Source organism: Stylophora pistillata, chromosome 10 (assembly GCF_964205215.1).
Source record: "Stylophora pistillata chromosome 10, jaStyPist1.2, whole genome shotgun sequence".
NCBI classification, from domain to species: domain Eukaryota; kingdom Metazoa; phylum Cnidaria; class Anthozoa; order Scleractinia; family Pocilloporidae; genus Stylophora; species Stylophora pistillata.
This window is the reverse complement of record NC_142528.1, coordinates 9,587,861-9,611,793: the sequence shown is the minus strand read 5'-3', so window position 1 is coordinate 9,611,793 and position 23,933 is coordinate 9,587,861. Positions and strand designations below refer to the sequence as shown.

The following is a 23,933-nucleotide window of genomic DNA, read 5'->3' as shown; positions in this document are numbered from 1 at the left end:
TGTCCAAGTAGTCGCGGTTTGTTTTTCCACAGCCATCCCAAACAACGGAACAGTAATCAAACAGAGGAAAAATCATAGTGTCATTTGTAAAAAGTGATATAAGCCTCTCGAGAGATGACCGTACGAGCTTTGAGTAGCATGCCCAACCGAGATGAAATTTTAGTTGAAATAAGGTCGATATGGTCATTCCAAGAGAGGCACGGATCAAGCATGACACCAAGATACTTAAGCTCGTAAACTCTAGGCACGGTCTTATCACGTGCTGTAATACAAAAGTCAGTAACTTTGGCGAGCTTCTGCTGTGATCCTACGAGCATTATCTTAGTTTTCTGCCACTCACTGGATTTGTTCTCGATTGCTCCTTGTTCAACTCCTCGGCTGCGCTCTGTAAATAGCCCACTAGTCTGCCTCCAGCCAGTGGGGATTTTTAAGCACTTAAGCCCCTAAGGGGGAGCTTCAATTTACGTATTTAATGATTTTGATCACGCAAATCAACTTAAACTTAGTCCTTACTAATTACTGGGTAAATGCTGATCTGGACAACAACTCCACTTGGCCAGGGAGGTACATCTTTGCTCAGTCGGTGCTTTCTTGTGTAGCGGTGAGGCGCTTCGACCGTTGAAATTGTAACTTAAGCGTGAGCCAAACATTGATTTCTACTCAACCTGACTTTTTTTAAGAATCATGATGCTGATTTTCACGTGACATCATCAAATTCCAAAATCCAAAAATATATCCTCATCAGGGGGTAGTAGTAGGGGGTCTAAATTCGTGTCTGTCTTCATATTTTCAGCTCAATAGCATTCTTGGTTTGGAAAGTAGCGCAGGTTGAAGTTCAGAGTTATGGTGGTTGCGTGTCATAAAGCTCCGATCGCTGTTGTCGAAAAATATAGACCTATCTGATGATTTTGGTTACTATGGAGAATTTTGAATTTTATCAACTAATAATCCCTTAGTTGATATTTTTTTTATCCTCATCACTTTCCTGCTTGATATTGTATTGATATTGTTAGGGGATATTAGTTCTGTCTCGGTCAGAGTTAATTAAGACACTCACTGGGCCATTGAGCAATGATTTTAGGTTATTAGGGCGAAGTATTGTCATTCGATCGAGTCCGAGGCTCTTCAAGTGTGTACGTGACAGAATGTGGCAGAATTTCTCCTTACAATATCAATACGAAGTCAAGCAGACAAGTAAAGAGAATAGAGTAAACATTTCAATTCGGGGATTATTAGTTGATCCGATACCAAATTTGGTCGAAAGTATCGAGTAAGAACAGGGCCATAACTTCTTTATCAACATTTAAAGCAAATATTATGAGGGAGAATCTTGCTACATTTATTACTGATGGCGGCTGCATAAACTGTTGCATTTGTAATTCTTAATTAACGGGAGCTTAATTGTTAACTTATTGTAATTGTCAAGTACCAATTAAATTTAGTCATAAGTATAGGCAATTTAGCTTATTGTAAAAATTTCATTGAAACCTAGATATTTGTACACCCGCTATATATTTATACACCTGTACTAAATATCTTAGTGTGATTTTTAGATTTTAGTCAATTTTAAGTGTCCCCGATTAGAATACCACTTGTGCTCAGCTAGAAGATTTGACACGATAATAAAGTTACTAACACGATAATAAAGTTACTGACTGACTGAGTGAAATTATCCTAGCTAACAACATAAGAATTGTATGGCAGATACTTAGGAGAATCATCAATGATATCTTGGAAGCAGTAGGGTTAAACATTTATTCGCACTACGCATATTTCAGTTGTATCACTACCAACAGCTTTTTCCTCAGCATAATTTAGATGCTGATATAACAACAATAATAATAATAATATTTATAATAATATTACTTCTACTGCGCCTTCTCTATACAATATTCAAAAGTGCATCACAATGATATAACTTAATAACTAAACTTACACCTCTATTATAAATTTTACAAATCTTTCAATAAAGCTTACAAACTATTTACATTTAAAAATCTAATATAGAATAAAAACAACTGTAGAAGAACTTCTAAGATACTAATGGATAAAAGAAAATTACTAAGATAAGCGAAATGATTCCTTGTATCAAAATGTTTTCATCATAGTCTTAAAAGATTCTAAGTTCCTTGCTTTCAGTGCAGACCTAGGTAACTTGTTCCATAAAAGGGGAGCAGCTATCTGAAGTGCTCTGTCCCCATTGTTTTCTTTGTTTTCGCAATTGCTCTTTCAAGCAAGGGACCATTGTCATTACGTCTTAAGCTATAGCACGAAGGCTGTTGAATGCAAATGGGGTCTGAGAGGTACTTAGGCGCAAGACCGTGCAAAATTTTATAATTTGTTAAAAATAACTTATGATGTATTCTAGCGCGCACTGGTGACCAATGTAATTCTGCAAGCAGAGGTGTTATGTGACACTTAATAAGCACTTCAAGTCACAAATTAATGTTGATATTACAATGCTTTTCCTCTACAATTTGCAGGTATTTGCGGCTATCAAAATGGACAAGTTTCAAACTTTTCTCATGAACAATACAATATTTGGGTCCTGTTGTTTCCTTGGATACAATAGGTTTTAAAACGCATTAAGATCACATTTAGGAGTGGTCGGCTTGTTCCTTCACTTCCAAGGGAAATACTCGAATTTGCGCTCTTAGAAGTGATTGATATTTAATATCTCCTTACGATATCAAAGCGTTTATCCAGCAAACAGGCGATGAGAAACTCAAACTGATCAACTAAGAGACTAAGTGGTATTTTTCAGCGATTCCACACCAGGCTTACAACTTATTTACAAACTCAATAGTAAAGAGGCTAGAATGGAGAATTATGGATCAGATATTATGAGTTTGAGGTCGAGGATCCATAGAAAACTTCACCACTCTGTTTGTCATACATTGCTCATAGTCTGAGAGTTCGAAGCTCGATCAGTCAATAACCCCCATAGATAAGATTTTTCTTTCCTCTCATCGACTTCCTGCTGGAAAATATGCTGATACTGTAAAGGGAAATTCACTTTTTTTTCTTACTCTTTGTGGTGAAAATGTTTAAGTTGTTTCGTGTTTCGTAGACTGATTGGAGGAAACACCAAAACAAAAAAAAAACACTACACTAATATCGATGTCTTTCGGAACAGCTCTAAACGTAATCTAACCTCGAGGTCCTCCATAACGGTTCGCTAAAACACTCTACTCTGAGGTATAACACTATACAATGACAACTGACTTGTGGACAAGAATATTCCACAAAGAGTGTCACCAGATCGCATACGTTATGGGAAAACAACAAAAGTTACTACACAATTATCTTTGTTCTTACAAGTTCTTGAACACCTTCCGCACAGGTTTTTGTAATTGAAGTCTTTTTATCATACACAATGAGAAAACTATTACAACCGGCATATAGTAAGTAAGGTAGGCTATACATGATGATAACTCACCTTTTTAATCTGTTCTTGATCTAATTGGTGTGCTTTCTAAGATAAAAAAGGCTGGTGCAACTTTTTATGATGATTAAATAATGTTATAATTTTCTTTTTCTTTTTTTCTTTTTTTCTTTTTTCATTAACCACATTGTCTTGTTGAATTAATGTCATACTACTGGTAAAAATCTAACAGTCAGAAATTTACTCGTTTTAATCATGGTCATATGTGGAGTGTGGATAGTTCTTAAGACAGCTTATCGCGCGTATATTTTCCAAAAATCTCCTCGTGATAGCTTGTTTTCGTTGTCTTTGTCATCGCACGACCAAACCAACTCGCTGACATACCAGTGATACTTGAGTGAAACGTACGCCAAGTGATCGACTAGCCTGTTATTCCGGCGCAAGTGACCCCAATTCCCGCCATAACTGGCTCCCCACCTATGACACATCACAGAAAGGAAAGAATTATCCCCCTCTACTCTCTGGAAAGAGTTGCATGAAGAAGGTAGCTCATCCGTCTGACCGCTGAAGTATTTGACCACGACTTCACCAGAGCTGTTAGCAACAGTGGTCACGTGGAATGTGCGTCCCAATTGTTTGCTGCAGTAGAATCTCAGCTGAGTGAAAGACAAACGCTTCCTCAGTTCGTTCATGGCGGTATCGGAAAGGAACATTTTTGAATTGTTGTAGTCTTGTATTCTAAGGTATGATCCCATAGACGTCATCTTCTGAGGGATGGAATCCTCAGCCACAATGTTTGCGACCAGCAGCCAACCTCCTGGAATCAAGCAAACTTAATTGTGTCATCATTTATCGCCTGAATAGAGTCGGAGGATTTTAGGGGGGGGGGCACATGGTTTCAAGAAGAACGGAGGGAGGATCAGGCAAGTTTAAATATTATTGAAAGAGAACGACACGAGGATTACAAAAAGCATGCAAAATATTAATTTATAAATAAATTTGAGACGGATCTGCGAACCCTTCACAAATCGGAAAATCAATTTTTCAGGCTTACAGAGTTTTCGAGTCTTAAAAAAGGATTCCACAGCCGTCGGATGGTTGCTTTGAAAGCACGCGAATCTCGCAAATATAAATTCTGGCAGAAATTACCTTTTAAGAAACTTTAAAGTTCTGGTTGTTTCCATGATTATCAAGCTTTCAAAAAATGTGTACATTGATGGGATTATCTATGCTTGCTCGTGCGTAAAAGCACGAATTATAAATGCCACTAATCCTCTCTCCGTGATACCTTTAACCCTTTAACTCCCTTAAGTGATCAAGACAGAATTTCTCCATACAATATCAATAAAATATCAAGCCGACGAGGTATGAGAATAAGGAAAAAAGAAAATCAGGGGATTATCAGTTGATCCAATATCAAACTCTCCAAAGTAACATTGTAAGAACTGTATGGCAGAGTAAGTTGAGCTTCTATCACGCGGCTGGGTTCATGCGGGGAGGTGCATTAAGGCTGGAGGTTGCTACCCGATTGGTTTATCAATATTTCAAGAATCCTTCATACCTCCATCAGTTGTCAAGTCGCAGTAAACTTTTAAAGGGTCTCCGCTTTTCCCGGGGTCGATCCAGTACTCCCCGTTTCCTTTCGATGACCCAGTATCCAAGATATGTTTACAAGAATTTCCGGGTTTTTCTTTAACGTGACCGATAATCCCTAGATGCAACGAATCATAACGGAAGTTTATGTGTCAAGCGTGAGTTGCGCCTAAATTTGATTGGTGTCCTCAAAAACTTTGAAAAGTAAGCGCTTAACAATACAAGGTGATGAAAATTATAAATGGTTGGCTATAACAATAATGATAAAACCCTTTCACTACCATGGGTGACCAAGTTAGAGTTTCTTTTTGCATTATCAATACAATATCAAGCAGACAAGGGATGAGAATAAAATATTAATTCGGGGATCATAAGTGGATCCAATTGCAAATTCCCAGAAGTAACGTCATGTGAATTGTATGGCAGACAGTACGAAAAATTTCTTATCAGATCTTGCGAGAGGAAGGGTCACATCTTATCAGTTGTCGGTCAAGAAGTCAGAAATTCAGAATATCGTCACAAAAAGTTTTACCAATAGAACAGTGTTCCCCGGTGTATCCTGTAGAACATATACAGCGGTATCCTTTATCTCCAAATCCTGTTTGACAGCGGCCATTCGATGAACAAGGATTGCTGGTGCAAAAATTCTGTTGAGGCAAAAAGAAATTCGATTACATACTTAATTATTCATTTCATGCCAGAAGAGGCAAGAAATTGCTAGAAAATACAATAGAACCCCGCTAACTCTAACTCCAAAAGGAACAAAGAATGGGTTAAAGGAAATCGGATCTTTCTCAAGGTACCAGGGAGTTCGAGTTAACCAAGTTTCAGTTACTAGAGTTCTACTGTAGAAGGGAGATATTAGACAAGAGAAAATAAAAAAATTGTGAAAATAGCAGAGAATAAAAGGAAAAGAGATTGAAAAGGAAATGCTTGTCGTAAAAGTAAGGAGAGATGAAGGCAGAGAGGAAATAAACAATGCGTAACACATAGGAGCGCCACAATTTCTTTCCTTAGCTTGGTTTGAACCGGAGAACCTAGGATAAGTGTTTTTTAACCGGGTCAGAAGAACACAGTGCGCCTTAAGGGAAAACAATCCATCAACGTCTTGGCGCAAAGTTGAGAAGTATGTGCAGTGTCTATCTTTTTGCATAGCTAATTTTGCGGTCCTAATTTCATTGTGTAAGACCTCCATCGAAATGAAAGACCAATACAATGATACCTCAACTGATCTGTAGATAAATCCCTCTCGATATTTAAGATCTCCAGGATGAACAATGTGATCTGAGTCACTTAGTTCACATCTATTCGCTCCGTCATTTTCAGCTCCAAAGTTGATCGACACACAGTCGTGTTCAAGATAGCACCTCAATTCACAAATGTCCATCGAGTCTATGACGAGCGAAATGATCGTGTGATTCAACAGAGATCTCCCAACCATTTGGGACTCATACTTTAGAATGCGACAATCATCTGTAAAAGGAAATAGCAGAGAAAAAAACAGTTTAATCAACCAGATCTTCAATTTAGAATAATCAGTTCATACCACAAGGTGCCAACTTGAAAACGATTTTAACCTATCTAAAGTACAGAACAGACTAGTGACTGAATGGCGATTTTTCTTAATATTCAAAAGGCTTGGACATGAGCAGCTGAGATTGTGGCCGGCTTTTCCTAGGCCAAATAGGGACCAGTCATTATCACCTGTGGGGGAGTGGGAGGATTTTGGTTTTGTCGCGATAAAATATATCTGACCCACCTCATAAGGCTTTAAAATATTCTAATGTTTCCCCTTCCCCCTCCCCCTCCCCCCTACATTAGCAATTAACTGGCAGTCAATTCTCCACAGTCCCCTCTGTCTATATATTGTGTTGACGACGATTAATCTCGAATCCGTTCCTCCTGAAAACTAAGGGATACCCTAGGCGATAACTGATAACTCCCTTACAGAACGTATTTTTAAAAAGCAATAACATTATTATCCCGGATTTGCTTTGTCACCTGAATAAACTAATTGTTTGGAAAGTGTCAAAGAAATACACTTGAAAATTGAGTGAGAAGGGGGTAGAAGTGTGTTCTTGCATGCTATCGATCGTTTCAAATGGAGTCGCGAGTGTTTTTGCACCAGTCTTAAAACGATGGAAAGGGATGCTACTGATTTTCTTAGCGTAGCCTAGTTGTTTATACTAACATCTGCTTTTCATTACCCTCTTTGATCTTAGTGTCAGCGATGATGCTCTTATAGTAAAAGCAATTTTATTGTTTTGATATATCGTTTCAATTACTTATGCGCATTGTATGCTAACTTCTACTTCCGTCCAGCGCAGGTGCGAACTCGAGTCCTACTGATCTAGGATCAAGAAAATCATCAGCTTAAATGTAAATAAGTTCTTCTCTTTTATTAAATAGGCTTCAATCGTCTTCTTTTAGGTCACGTAAAAGAAAAAAGAGGCCAAAACAACTGAAACAAACATACAAACAAACAAAAAAAGGAAAAACTGCTAAAAAAGTAAGTTTGCAATTTTTTTACGTGGTCATTGAAGGGCTAGGATTGGTATTCGGTCTATTCGCTACCCCTACAAACTCGCCACTACAAAACTTGCCACCACTCAACGTGAAATCGCCACCGGTGGCGATTTGACTTAAAACGTTATGTGTAGCCTCTCGTGTGAAACTCACATCAAATGAGAGCTAAGATGTAGTAGTATACTACGAATAAGGAAAGGGACTCGGAAGTTAGGTGTAACGTCTCAATAAATGGAACGTTAAACGCAATAAAACACAATGAGATCAGGAAGATTATGATCAATTAGCGAACAGCGAAACCAGAGTGATATCCGCCGAGTGATATAAATGATTTTCGCCAAAATGAATGAAATCGTATGAAACTTACATCACATAAATGCTAAGAAGTCGAAGTATACTGCGAAATTTAAAGCGCGTACAAATACAAAGAAGTTTACTCCAACAGACTTTGGCGTCCTTTCTTTGTTTCACGGTAAACTCTTGTTTCAAGCACAAAGAATGTCGACATAAGTTCTAACACGTGTTTCGTTCTTATAAACACGATTCGCAATTAAATCTAATGAAACTTATATCATACAAAAGGTTAGATCTTGAAGTCTATTTATCTTTTAGTTTTTATGATGCGAAATTCAGAGTGCTTGCAAACACGGCAAGATTCTGCAGAAAGTAACTCACTGAAACAAAGGGTTTACCAAACAAATTGATTTCGCTGTTCGCTAACTGATCATAATCAGTTCGTGATATCAACATGTTTTATTTCGTCTAACGTTCCAATATTCAGACAGTACACCTTTCCCTTTTCGCAATATACAACTACATCTTCATCAGCTTTCATTTGATGTAACTTTCCCATATAAAGTTTTAGTCAATCGCCACCTGTGGCGATTTCACTTTAAGTGGTGACGAGTTTTGTGGTGAAGAGTTTGTTGTGATGGTGAATTGACCGTAAACCCTAGGATTATCAAATGATTTATGACTCACCATTTCCTTGTACGATTTCAGTCAGAATGAGAACCATGAAAGGAAAAAGAGCCGTTTGCTTGAACTTGAAATACAGCTTTGACTGAGCCATCAAATCAAAGTTCGGCACCTGGTCGTTGGAGAATAACTAACGATACCACACCATAAGGAGCACTTAACTGAGTGACGCTTCGAGAACGGAAAATATTAATTACTCGAAAGACGTACAGTCTAAACAGAAGAATTAAATTTGTAAACACGTAAGGGTGACTCCATTAATAATAAAACATTCTGAGGTGCCTGATAAAAATATTACAAATAATAATAATTTTTAGTAAATCCAGCTGCACCGGGTTCTAGTTCCAGAATTTCATTTTTGTTTACTTAGGGGATAGAAATGTCGAGTTGGCTTCAGAATGCCGACAGCCTTTGACCGTGGACGTTTATAGGCAAGATAGTTTTCTATAATTTGAAATAAATGTTGATTTTTTTTCTGTTTGTTTTGTTTTGCATGTGTGTGTTTATTTGAGTGATGAGTAATTTTTCAGATCTGCGTTGTCTTTCTGTGACGAAATGAAGTTACTAACGTAATTGGAAGATATCTAACATTAATTTATAGCTAGTTCCAGAGTACCTTGCAACTGGTTCCTAGCGAAACATTCAACATTAGCAGAAATTTGCAGACCTAATTCTTCTAGTCCTGAGTAAAGCATATTCAGAGCAAGAACGAGACTAAAAAAGGTAAGTTTCGAAAAAAAAGTGTTTCATATCTCATACACCGAGCCCCCGGCATATCATCTCGGCTCATCTTATTCGTGAACTTATATATGATTTTTACGCTTAAAAATTATTTTCATTAATTTTCAGAAATAGTATTCGTACACTCGTGTTTGATCTCTGGATCAGTATCTGTTTTATTCGTGACTATCAAGAATTACTTGAGAGGGTTAATTTAAATTCAAAGAAACAGAATCTGCACCTCCTTGATACATTACAACTGTTTGAGTACTCTTTTTTTAAGAGTAAGTTTATGAGTCGGAGAATTTTTACTCTTATCCAAGAGTGTTAATTATAAACAGTTTACTCAGCACCAACCTCGTTCCCATGGCCTTTTCCCTTACTTGGGGGTGGGGTGGGAGGGAAAAAAGTCCATGGGAACGAGATTATACTTGGTACATGTACCTCTAGCTGTTGATAGGTCATTGTGGACTACATAAACCAGAGCATGTATATTAGTGCATGAAAGTTAACAGTTAAGCCGTGTTATGTTGGAGGCTGCGACCAGATCACATGGACGAAGTGAAATCTATGCCCACCCCCAATGTAAGGCAGGCAGAACGCCTACAACGCACGCTCATGTCTCGACAAATAGTGTCGTCAACTTTAATATTTTAGGCGCTTATTATCACTGTTTAATTTTTTCCATTGTGCATCGTCCCTGATTACAGTGGGTATTGCATTATAATTTTTACAACTCGTGCTGTGAGCCTTTAGTTAAATAAACTGAAATCTCGTTCCTTGCACCATCTATCATCACAGTCAATTTCTAAGTCGGTTTGCAGTTGTTTCAGGTTTGCTGCGAAACGCTCAAGCTACCAACAGCCGCTCCGACTGATACAAAGACTGACACACACTTTATCATATCCAAAACATTTTCCAAGTAATTGAGGGGTTCTAGCTCCCTAAAATGATTAAAACACTCAAAATGGAAGGATTAATAATAAATGATATGTGATGTTGATACAGTCGAACCTTGATTATCCGAACTCGTTTGGACTGGACGAAATAGTCTGGATAATCGAGAATATGAATATTAATGAGGAACAAAAAGCTGATTAAATAAGAAAGCGAAATTTAATCCTGAAACAAAAAATTTACGAATCGTTTTAAAAAAAAGATGTGGTCTACATCTTTACTGTCCTAAGTGAATACCTCTAAACGTATGTATTAACAATTAAAATCAATGAAATATTTTTACATCGGCCTAAAATGTTGAAGTAAGTCAGTTTGCCTTAAAGAAGAACATCGCCTTTACTACACTTTTCAACGTTGTAGTTTTGAAAATAATATGGCTACGGATCTTGAACACGACTAATATTACTAAATATTCATGAAAAAAATGGGAACAGAGAAAAAGTCCGGACAATCGAGAAATCCGGATAACCGAGGTCCGGATAATCGAGATTCAACTGTAGTGGCGGTACAAAACAATTTTAACACTGTGATCTACTGAACAGACACTCGTCAAAATGGAATCTTTTTGTTAAATGAAAAAGACGCCAAAGTATCTTTAAAGCATAGCTTAGCGCGCATATATTTTCCAGAAATCGCCAGCATATAGCCCGGGTAATTCTAATGCGTTATCATCACATAATAACAGTCGTTCGATCGGGCTTAAGTGCCAATAAGAGGTGTTCCCAATAAATGCCGCGAAACTGTGCAACCTTCCATCGTCGGGGTCAGTGGCGGTGAGGTAATGCCCCCACGTCCCGATTTGTGTCTGCGCAGCGTCATCTCCCCAGTCATTGCAACGTCTTGCTAAAATTGAATTATCATCTCTCATTACTTTGAAAGAGTCGCACGATAAGGGAAGTTCGTCGGTCTGGCCACAAAAGTATTGGACTACAGCCTGGCCAGTTTTGTTGAAGGCCGTGGTCACGTGGAAGGTTCGTTTCCTTTGTTTTCTGCAGTGGAATCTGAGCTCTGTAACAAGAAGAATCTTGCACAGTTCATTCATGGCGCTATTTGTCAGAGCCATGACGTTGTTTTTGTAGTTCTCTATTCCTCGGTACGAATTTTGGACGGTTAAACCAGCAATTAAGGTCGAGCTAGAGATCTCAATGTTTGTGACCAACACCCAGTCTCCTGAAATGAAGCAAATCTCACTGATCACCTCCACGAAAGTAATTAACAAACATGTAAAGTTCGGCTCCATGTAATTAAGAGACCGGGATTCTTCAAACCAAGTAATGATGGAATTATTTAAGAACAACCCTTTGAAGGGACTAATCCGTTATTTCAACCCTTTTTAGACATTTTTAGCGTCTCGAATAAACTCCGATATATATATATATATATTTTAATTTTTCAAGTGATGATGACTTCCTCTCAGGTTGTCAAAACGCCAGTCACTTCTTCCAACAACAAGCAATTTTAGGATTAGGTTGAGCTTCATGTCATGAATTATCACTGCCAAGGTCTGAGGTATCTATCGTAGCCGAACGCTGAGGCTGATAACACAGATACGAAGGGTTGATAATTCATGATATCATGAAATAATTCGAATACAATAACTGTTTTATTATACATTTTTAAACAGTTTTCTCTGTGTATTTGCAAAAGTTTGAGAACGCTTAACGGGTGAGGGGCTCGGAAACTAGACAGACTTTGAACTCGACATGATAATCTAATAACTGCTGCAGATATGTCACCTTCACACGCTATTGTTTAATAACTGAATGCTCTCGACCAATCAAAATTTTAGTTAATAAGAAGTAAAACCGATCGATGGCCAGATTCAAAATTAATGTTTAGCATTAAAATCATCTCTTTGGGGGTGACTAAAAAGATACGACTTCATCGTCGACTAGTAAGAGTGCGCGCACCTTTAGTTTATTAGCTTCGTCGACAGGCATGCACACCGCAACAGCTTGCGCCAATTACTGCGGACCTAGTAAACCCACCCATCCCACCCCCAGGGGAGGACATCCACCACACAGTAATCTCGTGCGTGAGAAATTAATGTCTCTTACCCCTAACCCTGCAAGAGACGGGGCGTTATCCGAGAAGACTAGAATACCTATCCATTTCTTGTTATTATGGAAAGGTAGCAAATTCTCCTCAGTTATTTTAAGACCATGAATATTGGTCCGGCCGGGACTCGAACCCTCGACCTCCCGCACAACACAATCCGGCGCTCTAACCAATTGAGCTAACCGGGAGGCCGTTAGCTCAATTGGTTAATACCTCTATGGTATTATCGCCCGTCGAGAACAATTTACCAAAAATAAATATTAAAGTAGCCTTACCCCCAGCAGTTGTCATATCACAATAAACCCTAATGGGAACACCGCTGTTCTCAGGGTCGATCCAGTACTCCCCGTCACCTTCAGATGACCCACTGTTCAGTATGTGTCCACAAGAAATTCCAGGTTTCAATTTATCGCGACCAATGATCTCTACATTTTAATGAAAACAGAAATAACTTTGAAATAAGAAGAGTCGTCGGATTCCGAGGCTATGAAGAAGAGAAGGAGAAAAGTTACGTGTGAGACTGACTCGCCTAGTTCTGAGGGTTTGGTCCTGCTCATTAAAACATAATGTTACAACAGGTATCTCTCCTCTAGAAGGCTAATCCATCGCAAAGTACCCCATTTCCTCAACACAATGTCTTGACTTGCATCGCTCATACTTTTTTGATTGATAATCACCAAGAGAAAATAATAGAACTATTATTTTCTCTTGTAATAACCAATCGACACTAAATTGTGTTTCAGAAGATCCGCATGCTTCGATTCTACACCCGATCGAGAGAAATTAGTAATGGTTGATATTTCAATGATCCATAACCTATAGATATTTTATAATATTTTTTTCCTTTACCATTAGAGCAATGTTCTCCTTTAAATCCCGCAGAACATTTACAGCGGTATCCTTTAGCGCCAAATCCTGTTTGGCAGCGGCCGTTCGGTGTGCAAGGATGGTTGATGCAAACGTTCTGTTGATGAACATACTGTCACTACAAGAACTGGATGGATGACGACTACAATAAAATGAAAGGGAAGGAAGGCAAAAAAAGCATAGAAAATGAGACGAGATGTCGGAGCCTCGTGAAGGAAGTAAACTAAAGGCAGGGAAGAATAGAATAGAAAAAAAAAATCACACCAAAGTTACGTTTTTTTTTTTTCGCTGTTTAACTTAATACTTATGGGATCTTGCACAACAGAAGAGCAGTCTATTACTAGGTTGAAGGCATCCCCTTATGGAATAAGGGCTTAATTGTGTACTCAAACTCTAAGGGTGCGTTCACACTTGATGCACGAGCATTAGTACCCGGACATCGGCACAAAATGGGTGCTATGTTCAGACACTGGTTAACCGACCTTGTATTCGGACACAGGCAAAACTTCTGTCGCATGCACTTGAAAAAAAGGTGCTTTCATATAAGTGCCCACCAAGAATCGTACTTGGGCCCCGTGATCGAGCACCAAGCGTGAAAGCAGCCTAACACTGATTCGCCATCAATTTGAATCGAGAAATTCATACCTTTACTTATCTGTAAATAATGCCCGTCTTATTTTCGAGATCTCGAGGATGTATGACATGGTCTGAGTCATTTAATTCACAATAACATGTTCCATCACCCAGGGCTCTAATGTTGATTGACATACAATCGTCCTCAAAGTAACACTTCAATTCACAATCCTCAGACGATTCCGTCGTATGAAAGCTGATCACGTGATCAATAGACAAGGAGCCTCCTTCGATTGAGGATTCAAACAATAGCGTGCGACATTCATCTAGTGATAATAAATATGAAAGAAACGAAGTTAAGATGTTAAGCCTTAAACCCGAATTATTTCAACGAAAAGTTACTTTTCTGCGTGTTACTCCAAATAGTGTTAAATGAAACATTCATTGGTCGACTTTCGTCACTCTCATCACCCGCGTCCTGTGCTTACAAACCTGACTTTTATTAAATGACATCCTCGATCTCTGATTCATCATAAAAATACCCAAGGATTACGCTGATGTTTTTCATTCTTCGCAATCTTTGATCTCAAGATCCCTTGTCACATTCGATCCCTAAACACGGATAATAGCGGCAATAAATTAGACGAAAGTAGAAAGGAAACACGGAAACTTTGAGAAATTCCTAAAACACAATCCAAGCTTTCACGAAAGGCTTTCAAACTATAGTCAGTACAGACCAATTTTTGGCTGCCATCAAAAGAAACATACATTTTGAGAGTAGTCAGAGTTACTGATATTTGTGACTATTAGAGTTTACGCTTACCTTTTCATTTACAGAACTACGAAAATATATGTCAGATTTGCCTTACCACATGGATGAGAGCTTAAATTTACATATGGCTTGATCTACAGCGTCAAAGAGATATTCTCACTAACACACTACTATTTCAGGGTTTTAAGAAGTAGAGGGATTTATGAGAGGATCAAATGAGGGAACCAAGGAGGGATGATGTTCCTCATCCTCTCTTGAAGGAATTTAAGTGTAAAATAGGAAATGAATAGCTTACCGCTTCCTTGAGTGACTTTAAACAACCCAAGCGCTACGGAAAGAAAAAGGGCCTGGAGAAATATTCGTTCTGACATGCAATAATTTGGTAAAGCCACCGCGAGAAAAAAATCCTTAAACTTGCCGTAGTACTTTAAAGGAGTTGAAAGCTCCAGAGCTACTTATGAGAGACTGACCGCTTTACATGGCTTGGAGGTTTAACGGATCAAAATAATTAAGAACTATCTTAAGAGCGGATCAAGTTGTGCAACCTTTAATTTGTTATAATCCTTACTTGTTAAGGTAAAAACAAGAGGCGTATAATAGAAATATGATTCGTTCATTAAGAATTCAGCGTTACTGCTGAGCGAAAGAATTATGATAGGAACTTCTTATCAAAGCCATGGAAATATCTAGCTGTTTTAAGTAGCACAGATGTTTCAACCATGCATCAGTTGGTCGATCCTTTTTCTCTTCTGTATTCTAATCATGTTATCATAAGTTATATATCTAACACAGCTACAAAGAACCCTACAGTTATGCTTACTAATAGATTTACTACATTATTTGAAAAAATTTTAAGGCAAGTTGAATAAAATACTCGACCCCAAAATATTTTCCTCACCTTGTATGCCTACAATATTTTAGACGAAACGAGCTGAAACGCGTCCGAAAATAAAGAGAAGTTTTACAACTATATATACTGCTAGCAGAGTTCTGCTGACTAGTTTAGTTTTAAAAAATTGATTTGAAGAGGAAAACAGGAGGTATAAAAGAAATATTATTGATCATTAAGTATTCAGCGTTATTTCTATTCCATGTTTTGCATTTGATACATGTGAAAAACAAGCGGTGTATAGTATCCGTAGCACAAATCTTCCTTTAACTTAGCACAGTTGCAATGAAGCTGGCAGATGCAAATGTGCCTTTCAGGAGATTTACAACATTACTGGAGTATTAGTAACATAATTATTTAGTCCTGGGTATTTCCTTCTATGAGTTACCAGCCTATTCAGAAGAACATTGCGAACAAGACCAAAATTTCTGTGCCCTATAACCCGCTTAAAGCGCTCCTTTTTTAAGACGAGTGTCTGAGAAAAATTTACGTGATCACCCACATTACTTTTATTTAGAAGTCTACCCATAAAGTGAATAATTCAACTTTGTGTTTTATTCCCTTACTTTTTCAACTTATTGGTTATGAGTGCCTTTTATTTCAATCCCTTTTATATTATCTTTCTCATATTTACAAATTCTGTCGCCAATTAAAGGGAAAAGCTTACCCTTCGAACTTTTATTGTTCTTGGAAATAAACATAGCTGAACTTCTACCGCGGGTTGTTTCATTGAATACTTTAATGTGCGGTGTATGTAAAACTACAACTTAATAGTAACGACAGTGGCGCAGTGTCAATCAGTCTACCACAAGAGAAAGGGGTGTCTTACATATAAGCGCTTTAAAACCTGGTAAGAGCATATAAGTATTGTATTAGTATTTGATTTTCCTTGTCTAATAAGCCTTGTTATAGTTGTGTACTTAGTTGCCAAGCCTTCGATTTGGAGTAAGGCTGAGGGTGGCCTTGTTGTGATAGAGACAAGTATCTAGCTAGCATGATTACTATACAAAATAATTTACATTTGATCATGAAAAGCAGCAACGTCTGTATCATAACAAGATCCCACTTAGCCTTACTCCTGTTCAAAGCCTTTGGAACGAAGCACGCAGATGTAAAATGGACTATTGGTGGTCCTGATTTTTTTTTTTTTTTTTGTGCAGAATCAAGGGTCGCTCTATGAACAGAAACCTCTTTGGTTTTAAAAGATATTTGGCACTATCGGACAAAGACTTTCCAAAAATCTCCAATTGATGTGGCGCCCTGACCGCCATCATCGCATTGCAGGGAGATAAGGTCACCACCGTCATTCAAAGAGATCATCAAGTGATACCTATATTGTCCGAAGGCAGGGTACCGATATAACCTGTTTTGATCTTCACCATGTCCCCACTTTCCAACAAAGTAAGTTCCATTTTTTAGTCGACCCCAGTCTTTGCAAATGCCAGCTAAATTGGAACTGTCATCCCACTTCAATCTCACAAACGAACCACAGGCGTCAGGCTGCTCATCCGTCTGACCACTGAAGTACTGGACCACAGCTTCACCAGAGCTGTTGGAAGCTGTGACCACGTGGAACGTGCGCCCCAGTTTCTTACGGCAGTGAAATCTCAAGTGGGTGAAGAACAAGTATTTTCTGAGCTCTTTCATGGCACCTTTCTGCAGAACCATATGTGAATTACTGATTCCGCGGTACATTGTCTCAACTGACACTTTAGGAGAGGGACTACCGAACTCAACGTTTGACACCAGAAGCCAACCTCCTAAGATAAAACAAACTCTAAATGATTCATTGCTATCCATGTAACTAGAATTTGTTACATATTAAAGGAAAAGTACGGTCTAGAAAAAGTTTACTTAGATCAAAAGTTCGATTGCTTGAATTGTTCTAACTGGCTATTCATTTGAGCTAAAAGCGTTTTTAAGTTGCGAACAATTACGTTCCAAAAATCGGCATTTTTAAATTGAAATCCGCCATCTTTGTTATGACGTGGCAATAGTCAAACATGCTAAATTCTATCCCTTGCTGAAGTGGATGTAAACAAGGAAAAGTGCGGCTATGGGGGCGCCACCTATTGAATTCTCGACTTGGATTTTAATCTAGCGAGAGGATGTAGTACATCCATTTATGTTTCAAACGAAACATGGCTGGTCTTCAGGGGAAGGAGATACTTCTGTAGGGGAGAAAGAGAGAGAAAAAGTCAAGAAAATGAATTTCAAGAAGAAACGTCGACATGCTCAGTCGCTCACGTCTTGGAAATCGTGAGTGTTCCTCTTGCGGCAACTGTCAAGAGAAACCTACGGAAAACGAGAATGTATCCGCCTAAGAATTAAATGCAGTAAATGGTTTGAACCCGGGGGTAACATGTGAAGGTGTAGTCTGATCGTCCGGGTGAGTGTAGTCCTGAAAAGGACTGTTGTCGGTGGTAGTGACTGACGTTTCGACAACCTGTGCGGAAGTCATCATCAGAGTCAAGTGAATGATTGTTGTCAGTAGAATGTTCTTATTACAGTTCGTGTGAAATGATCGGTTGGTTTTGCCGTGATGTTATCGGCTGTAAGACTTAAGTGACGTAAGTCAGTCGTGATTGGTCTGTTTCGATCTGTCGGTAAAGTTAGGTCGTTCTTTTTCGGTCGTTTGTGATGTTTATGTCGTGAATGAGTCGTTTGTATGGAGCGGGTAGTTGTTGACATCTGTTTAGGGGAGTCTGTTCTAAGTTAGTAAACCAGCTTTCCAGAGTCAGTCGTTGAAAATAGTCAGTGCTGTAGGTTAGGCATTGCGCAGAGTTCCAGTCAATGTTGTGGTTGGTAAGTCGTTGGTGTTCAGCAATGTGATTGCTGACATCACCTTTCCTCGTCGCCCGTCTGTGTTCAGTCAGTCTTGTTGTGAGGTTTCTGCCAGTCTCACCGATGTAGGAGGCTTAGCAGTCGGAACAATTGATCTTATAAATCGTTCCCTGTCTGTTCCTCGGTTCGTCTTTGTCTTTAACGTTGGTTCGTAACTGACGTAGTGTGGTGATGGGTTTGTGGGCGACGCGGATATTGAAGGGTAGTAAGATATGCGAGATGTTTTCAGACATGCCTTTTATGTACGGCATGGTTGCTGTAGTCGTAGGGGTTGCGGTGTCTTTTGTTTCGGTAGTGGTAGTGGGTCGGTGAGTGTTTCGTCGGATGAAGTCGTTGTTGTAGTTGTTCTTCGTAAAAACACGGTGAAGGTATTTGTTCTCGTCGGATAAGCTGTCTGTCGAGTCGCATACTAGTTGTGCGCGTCGTGTTAGAGTTCTGATAGTTGTGGCTTTGTGTGATGTAGGGTTGTAGGATGACTCGTCTAGTAATCTGTCGGTGTGTGTCGGTTTCCTGTAAACTGTCGTCCGTAATGAGTTGTCGTTGTGGCTTACCAGGCAGTCTAGAAAAGGAAGTTTGCCATTTTCTTCGACTTCTCTGGTAAACTGTATGTCAGTGTTTTGTTCATTAAGGTGGCGGTGGAATGCGTCAATTTCGTCGTGTCGTCTTACCAACGACTTACCAACCACAACATTGACTGGGACTCTGCGCAGTGCCTAACCTACAGCACTGACTATTTTCAACGACTGACTCTGGAAAGCTGGTTTACTAACTTAGAACAGACTCCCCTAAACAGATGTCAACAACTACACTCACTCACTCAGGACTACACTCACCCGGACGATCAGACTACACCTTCACATAAGAATTAAATGTACTAGGACACCGACTCAATTCGAAAGGCAAAGGTTTTTTCCTCAAACAAATCCTAGCTGTGGAGTGATAGTTACTTTGCTAAAGAAGACCGCTGTGCCCGCTACGGACTCATTTTACACTGCTACCTCGGAATGAGACGAACTATCTTTGCAGTTACAGGAACCCAGCTTCGGTGTATCATGAACGGAACACGAGCCATTTGAAACTAAGATCAGCCCCAGTTGGCATGCAACAAGTTAGAAATGATAGACTTGAAGATCATTCTTCGTATGCGTAAACACTGACAAAATCTATTACAAACACTTAGCTGACAAAAGGCAGAAGTTAATTGTTACGAATTAAATTTTGTTTGTTTCAGCATTTACCTTTAATTTGCAAAGTTTTTTACATCTTTTTGCTTAGAATTAGCTTCAACGCAGTTTTTTTCGTTCTAAAACGTTTGAAATGTCGCGACTTGTGAGAAGTAGAGCTTTGTTATTTTCGACGCGCGCCGGAAAATCGCCTCTGTCATACAGTGTTTACATTAGAAATTGAAGTTAAATTGAAACTTTCGATTTCTTTTGAAAGCATAAGCACTGCATAATTACGTCAAATAGTTGGTCCGAAGACATAAATATTTTCGTATTAGACATAAATATTTTCATATTAGACATAAATATTTTCATATTAGACATAAATATTTTCATATTATTTTTATCGTGTCCAATCGATATGATACAGTGAAATATGGGCGCCTGCCTGACGAAGGATAATTAACAATTATTCCACGAGCGCGCTTTGGATATGAGATGATAGATAGCCAACGAGGCCCGTAGTGCCGAGTTGGCCATAATCATCTCATGTCCAACAAGCGCGCGTGGAATAATTGTTTTATTAAAAACGCCTCCAAGATATTAGACAAATCTTACCAATCTTATTTTTTTAGCTCCCTTTTAATTTTAAGCTGACGCGTACGCTTACCAGATTTGTAGATCTATGGTATTTTGGCTCATATACCATAATGGCTAAACCAATAAAAAGTCTTGAATTGTATTATCCAATGATCCAGTTTTTAATAATTTGTATTAGTCGCAAACGTGTTTGTCTTAATAATTTGCTAGCGATGTATTAATGTCATGTAGTTTTTTCTCCACAGGAGAATGTGACTGTTGGGGTAAAGAAAATTGACTCGATGGACATTTATCAGACTTAGGAAAGACAAGATATATTTGTACACCGCTTGGAAAAGCGCATGATGTTGTAAATCAGCTTTGGTCAAGGGTGGTGACTGAAAATTTACCACACACGGTGTACCACCATTACGAGCTTCAATTTATTCGCTTACAATAAAATGGTTTGAAAAAACCCGTAGAATAAATAACTGGGAGCTGTGTTGAATATGGAAAAGGTAAGCATACCTTTCAGTTCGAAGCGAAGGTCAACAAGGAAAACTTACATGCCTGTATATCTCGCTGGAAGTCTTCGTTCTGGAAGTTGTGGGGTTTTACAGGGTTCGGCAAGTCGTCGTCGCGGGTCATTTTTTGCCGGCTAACTTTTCCTTAGTATTTCACTTTCCGGTAGCTTGTAGAGGCTTACATCTTTTCCTTTTGAATTTTAGTATGTATTTTGACATTCAACAACACGACAGTTCACCTCATTTCCTCTGTTGGGAGTATTAGAAATTGTTTTCACAGAAAGTCGAACTAGTCAACAAGGACAAAGTGCCGAACTAAGTTTGACTATTGCTACGTCACAATGACGTAATATCCAAGATGGCGTTTTTCTAACCACGAAAGTTGTAAAAATGGGCAACTTCGAAGCGCTATTGTCGCTAATACAAAGCAAACTAGACAAAATGGCAGTTATTTTCGAACTCCTGAGGAAAAAGTCTTCTAATTAAGATAAACTTTATCTAGACCGTACTTTCCCTTTAAAAAACCATAACAAACACCTCAGTAGAGAAAGCACTAACACCCCAGACCACAGAATGTGCCATTAATAACCAGCCCAAAGTCCAATGCACTCCGGTTAAAGTCCTCGTGTCTCAAAAACAAAAACGTATTCACCCACCACCATATGTTGACATGTCACAATAGACCTTCAAAGGGTTTCCATTCTTCTCAGGGTCGATCCAGTACTCCCCGTCACCTTCGGAGTGTCCAGAGTCCCGAATTTCCTTGCAGGAATGAGCCGGATAAGCAGAATCAAGACCTCGTTGATCTGTATTAGAAGAGGAAAGAATAATCTTTGAAACCAGACGAGGATCAAACTCAGAAACAAAACACCCCATGTAGGTCTTATTCCATTGGTAATTCTTTTCCCTTAATTATTAGATCACTCTAGATTTTGAAAATCTGTGTAGGATCGATAGCGCCCTTCAATCTCAAAGAAAACTGAAGGAAAAGTAACACATAACACGAGCTAGCTTTGAAAACCTCTGACCATAACTATAAGTAAGAGTCAGTCATCATTTACCAGAGGGGAAGTGCGCGGGGGGATCTTTAGGGAAATCACATAGTATTCAAAGGAAACAGATAGGGGATCAGTCGTCGCTAACAGAGACGGTTGAATGTAAGACCAAAGAAAATTGATTACCAATGAGGAGGAACTTGGGGGATAAGGTTGATTTTTTTTTTTTTTGACACAACCAAAATCCTCCGAAGCCCCCCTCTCCCCCCCCCCCTCCATCCGAGTAATATAATAGTATGGGGAATTTTTAAAATCTTTTTCTAGAAGTTTGGTCTTGATTATTAACAGACGTTTGAACTGAAACCATCAGTAATAATTTATTACATCGCTCGCAGTGCCCGTGGGCGAGATGAAGCGAATCCTGTGTTCTGATTGGCTACCTGAGCGGGCATGATGGGCCCATCTTACCCGCCCGGGATTGCCCGCATTGATCCTGCGCATGAAATAAAATAGAATTAGAACTACGTTTTTAATTCTTGGACAATTACGGGGGATGGAAACGCAAAAAGCGGCAGAAGATAGTCAAAACAAAGAAAACAGAAACGATACTCTTGAGTTTGTTGTGCTTGACACAGTTGGCTTTCTTTCCCAGCTCTCGAAATAAACAAGTCATTCTCAATTCTTAATAAAACGAAATCTTTTTGCGTTATATTAAATCCTTTATTAACCAAGCCTGTTCGGTCAAGATGGCTGGATATTAGCCTCGTTCCTTTTTCGCATGGTTATGGACCTCGACTTCGTCTCGGTCCACAGAAATACAAAAAAAGACCACGGCCAATATCCAGCCATCTTGACCTCACGCTTGGTTAATAGCGTAGATGTTAAAATAGCCTTAAGTACCTTACTCAACAATACCTGTTCCATAATAAGTAGAACGTGGGTTTTGCCTCAGGTTTTCCGGAATTGATTGTCTGGTTTGGTTACTCAGCTGACATTCCTTCCCTGCATCATTAGTATCGGATTTGCTGTTGTATGATCGGCATTTTTTATCCTGAAGGCATCTTAATCCACAGCTAATTTCGTCAGCGTATAATGTCTTGGTGATGTGACCAACGAGCTCAAATCCTGGAAAAGCAACAAAAGTCGTGAAAGCTACAAGTTCAGTTAGTTTCATCAGTTATCTTCATACAGTGTATCGTAAATACTTTAATCAAGAACAAAGTGAAAAGGAGAGCGATAAAGTACGGAAACAGTTTGTGTGTAGTTGTTTAATCAGTTCTGAGAAGCCATCTTGATTGCCGATACTGTATAAAGGTGAAGTAGCCTTTAGAGTTATAAGGAGTTAGAGACCAGTCGTTATATATCACCTGGGATGGGGAGGAGGGGGGATTTTGGAATCACATGGTCTTTAAGGGGAACGGAGAGGGGAGCCGTCGTCACAAAGAGAGTATAACGAGGAAAGTATAGAAAATTGACTGCCAGTGAGGGGCATCATAATATGTTATAGAGCCTTATGTTGTAAAACCTAATGTTTCTGTTGGGAACTATAACACATTCTCGCATTACCTTCAACTCTCTCGAAAACCTCGTCCTTGCTCAAGTCAGTGCTCAGCGACGAACTGAATGCCTCTAGAAATACAGCGACACCACTCAACAGAACAGGACAGAAAAGGAAACCAACAAAATGCTCCCTCATCCTGTAATTTTTATAAAAGAAAAAAAAGTATCGTTGACAGATGACGACCTTTTTTAAAGCAACAAATAGCTTACAAATTCGAAGTTTTTTTATAACATTTTTTCTAAACCAGACGAAAGAATACAAAGGCCTTTTAAACTACTAAGCCATAAAATGGGATCTTCCCTACTTGTCCACTGGCTCGCATAAGGTACTCACTCGATAACAAGTAAATACAGCAAGCTCCTCACTCACACTTACCTGTCAGTTTCCGACTTTTTCTCGACTTGTCTTCTATTACGGGTCTTTTGTTTTTACAAGTCTTACTTACACTTATTATCGGAGCAGAATTATTCAAGATTTATATCCACTCTTAACAAAGTTAGGCGGTAATCTTCTTTTGAAGTGTAACTAAGTCAATTTTTACCAAATCGAAAAACTTGCCTCCTCCTCAAAACGACTCAGTTACTCTCACCTTCGATTATTTTTTCCACAAGCTCTTTGCGTGTTTGTTTATATTGCAAATATCTTTGATCAACGTTTCATAAAATATGAATGAACTGAATAGAAACGGCTTGATACTCCTACATTAGTAATGCCTCATATTGAAATGGTGTAATGACTCGGTTTTTTGTCAATAGCAAAGCGTAGGCGGCAGGTTACTCGGACACAAAAACAAAAACTTCAACTACTTTCAGAACATAAATGTAAACATCCAAAGTTCTAGTGTTTTCTGTGCAGAGAAGTAAACTAACAGCATTTCTTCCAACGCGCTGAGTCCGGCATACATTTACGAGTCACAATTAGCAGGTTTATGTGCTCTACTGTACATGTA

General features: G+C 38.8%; 1 protein-coding gene across 1 annotated transcript; it reads right to left on the bottom strand.

Moving 5' to 3' along the window:
• Positions 1-1,736: 1,736 nt before the first annotated feature.
• Positions 1,737-23,119, bottom strand: LOC148721727 (uncharacterized). The gene is made up of 10 exons (XM_088736953.1): positions 22,990-23,119; positions 22,339-22,548; positions 21,085-21,234; positions 12,493-12,642; positions 10,909-11,329; positions 9,099-9,196; positions 6,201-6,451; positions 5,511-5,625; positions 4,947-5,096; positions 1,737-4,202 (listed from the first exon to the last, which is right to left on the bottom strand). The coding sequence occupies exons 1-10, from the start codon at positions 23,117-23,119 to the stop codon at positions 3,679-3,681; spliced, it is 2,199 nt and encodes a 732-aa protein (XP_088593079.1). The 3' UTR covers positions 1,737-3,678.
• Positions 23,120-23,933: the final 814 nt, after the last annotated feature.

Coding starts and splice junctions, on each gene's coding strand:
- LOC148721727 (XM_088736953.1), bottom strand. CDS start 23,119: ATGAGGGAGCATTTTGTTGGTTTCCTTTTCTGTCCTGTTCTGTTGAGT. Junction 12,643..21,084: donor TGACATGTCAACATATGGTG/GTGGGTGAATAC, acceptor ATTAAAATGTAG/AGATCATTGGTCGCGATAAA. Junction 6,452..9,098: donor CGCTAGGAACCAGTTGCAAG/GTACTCTGGAAC, acceptor TTCCTTTTACAG/ATGATTGTCGCATTCTAAAG.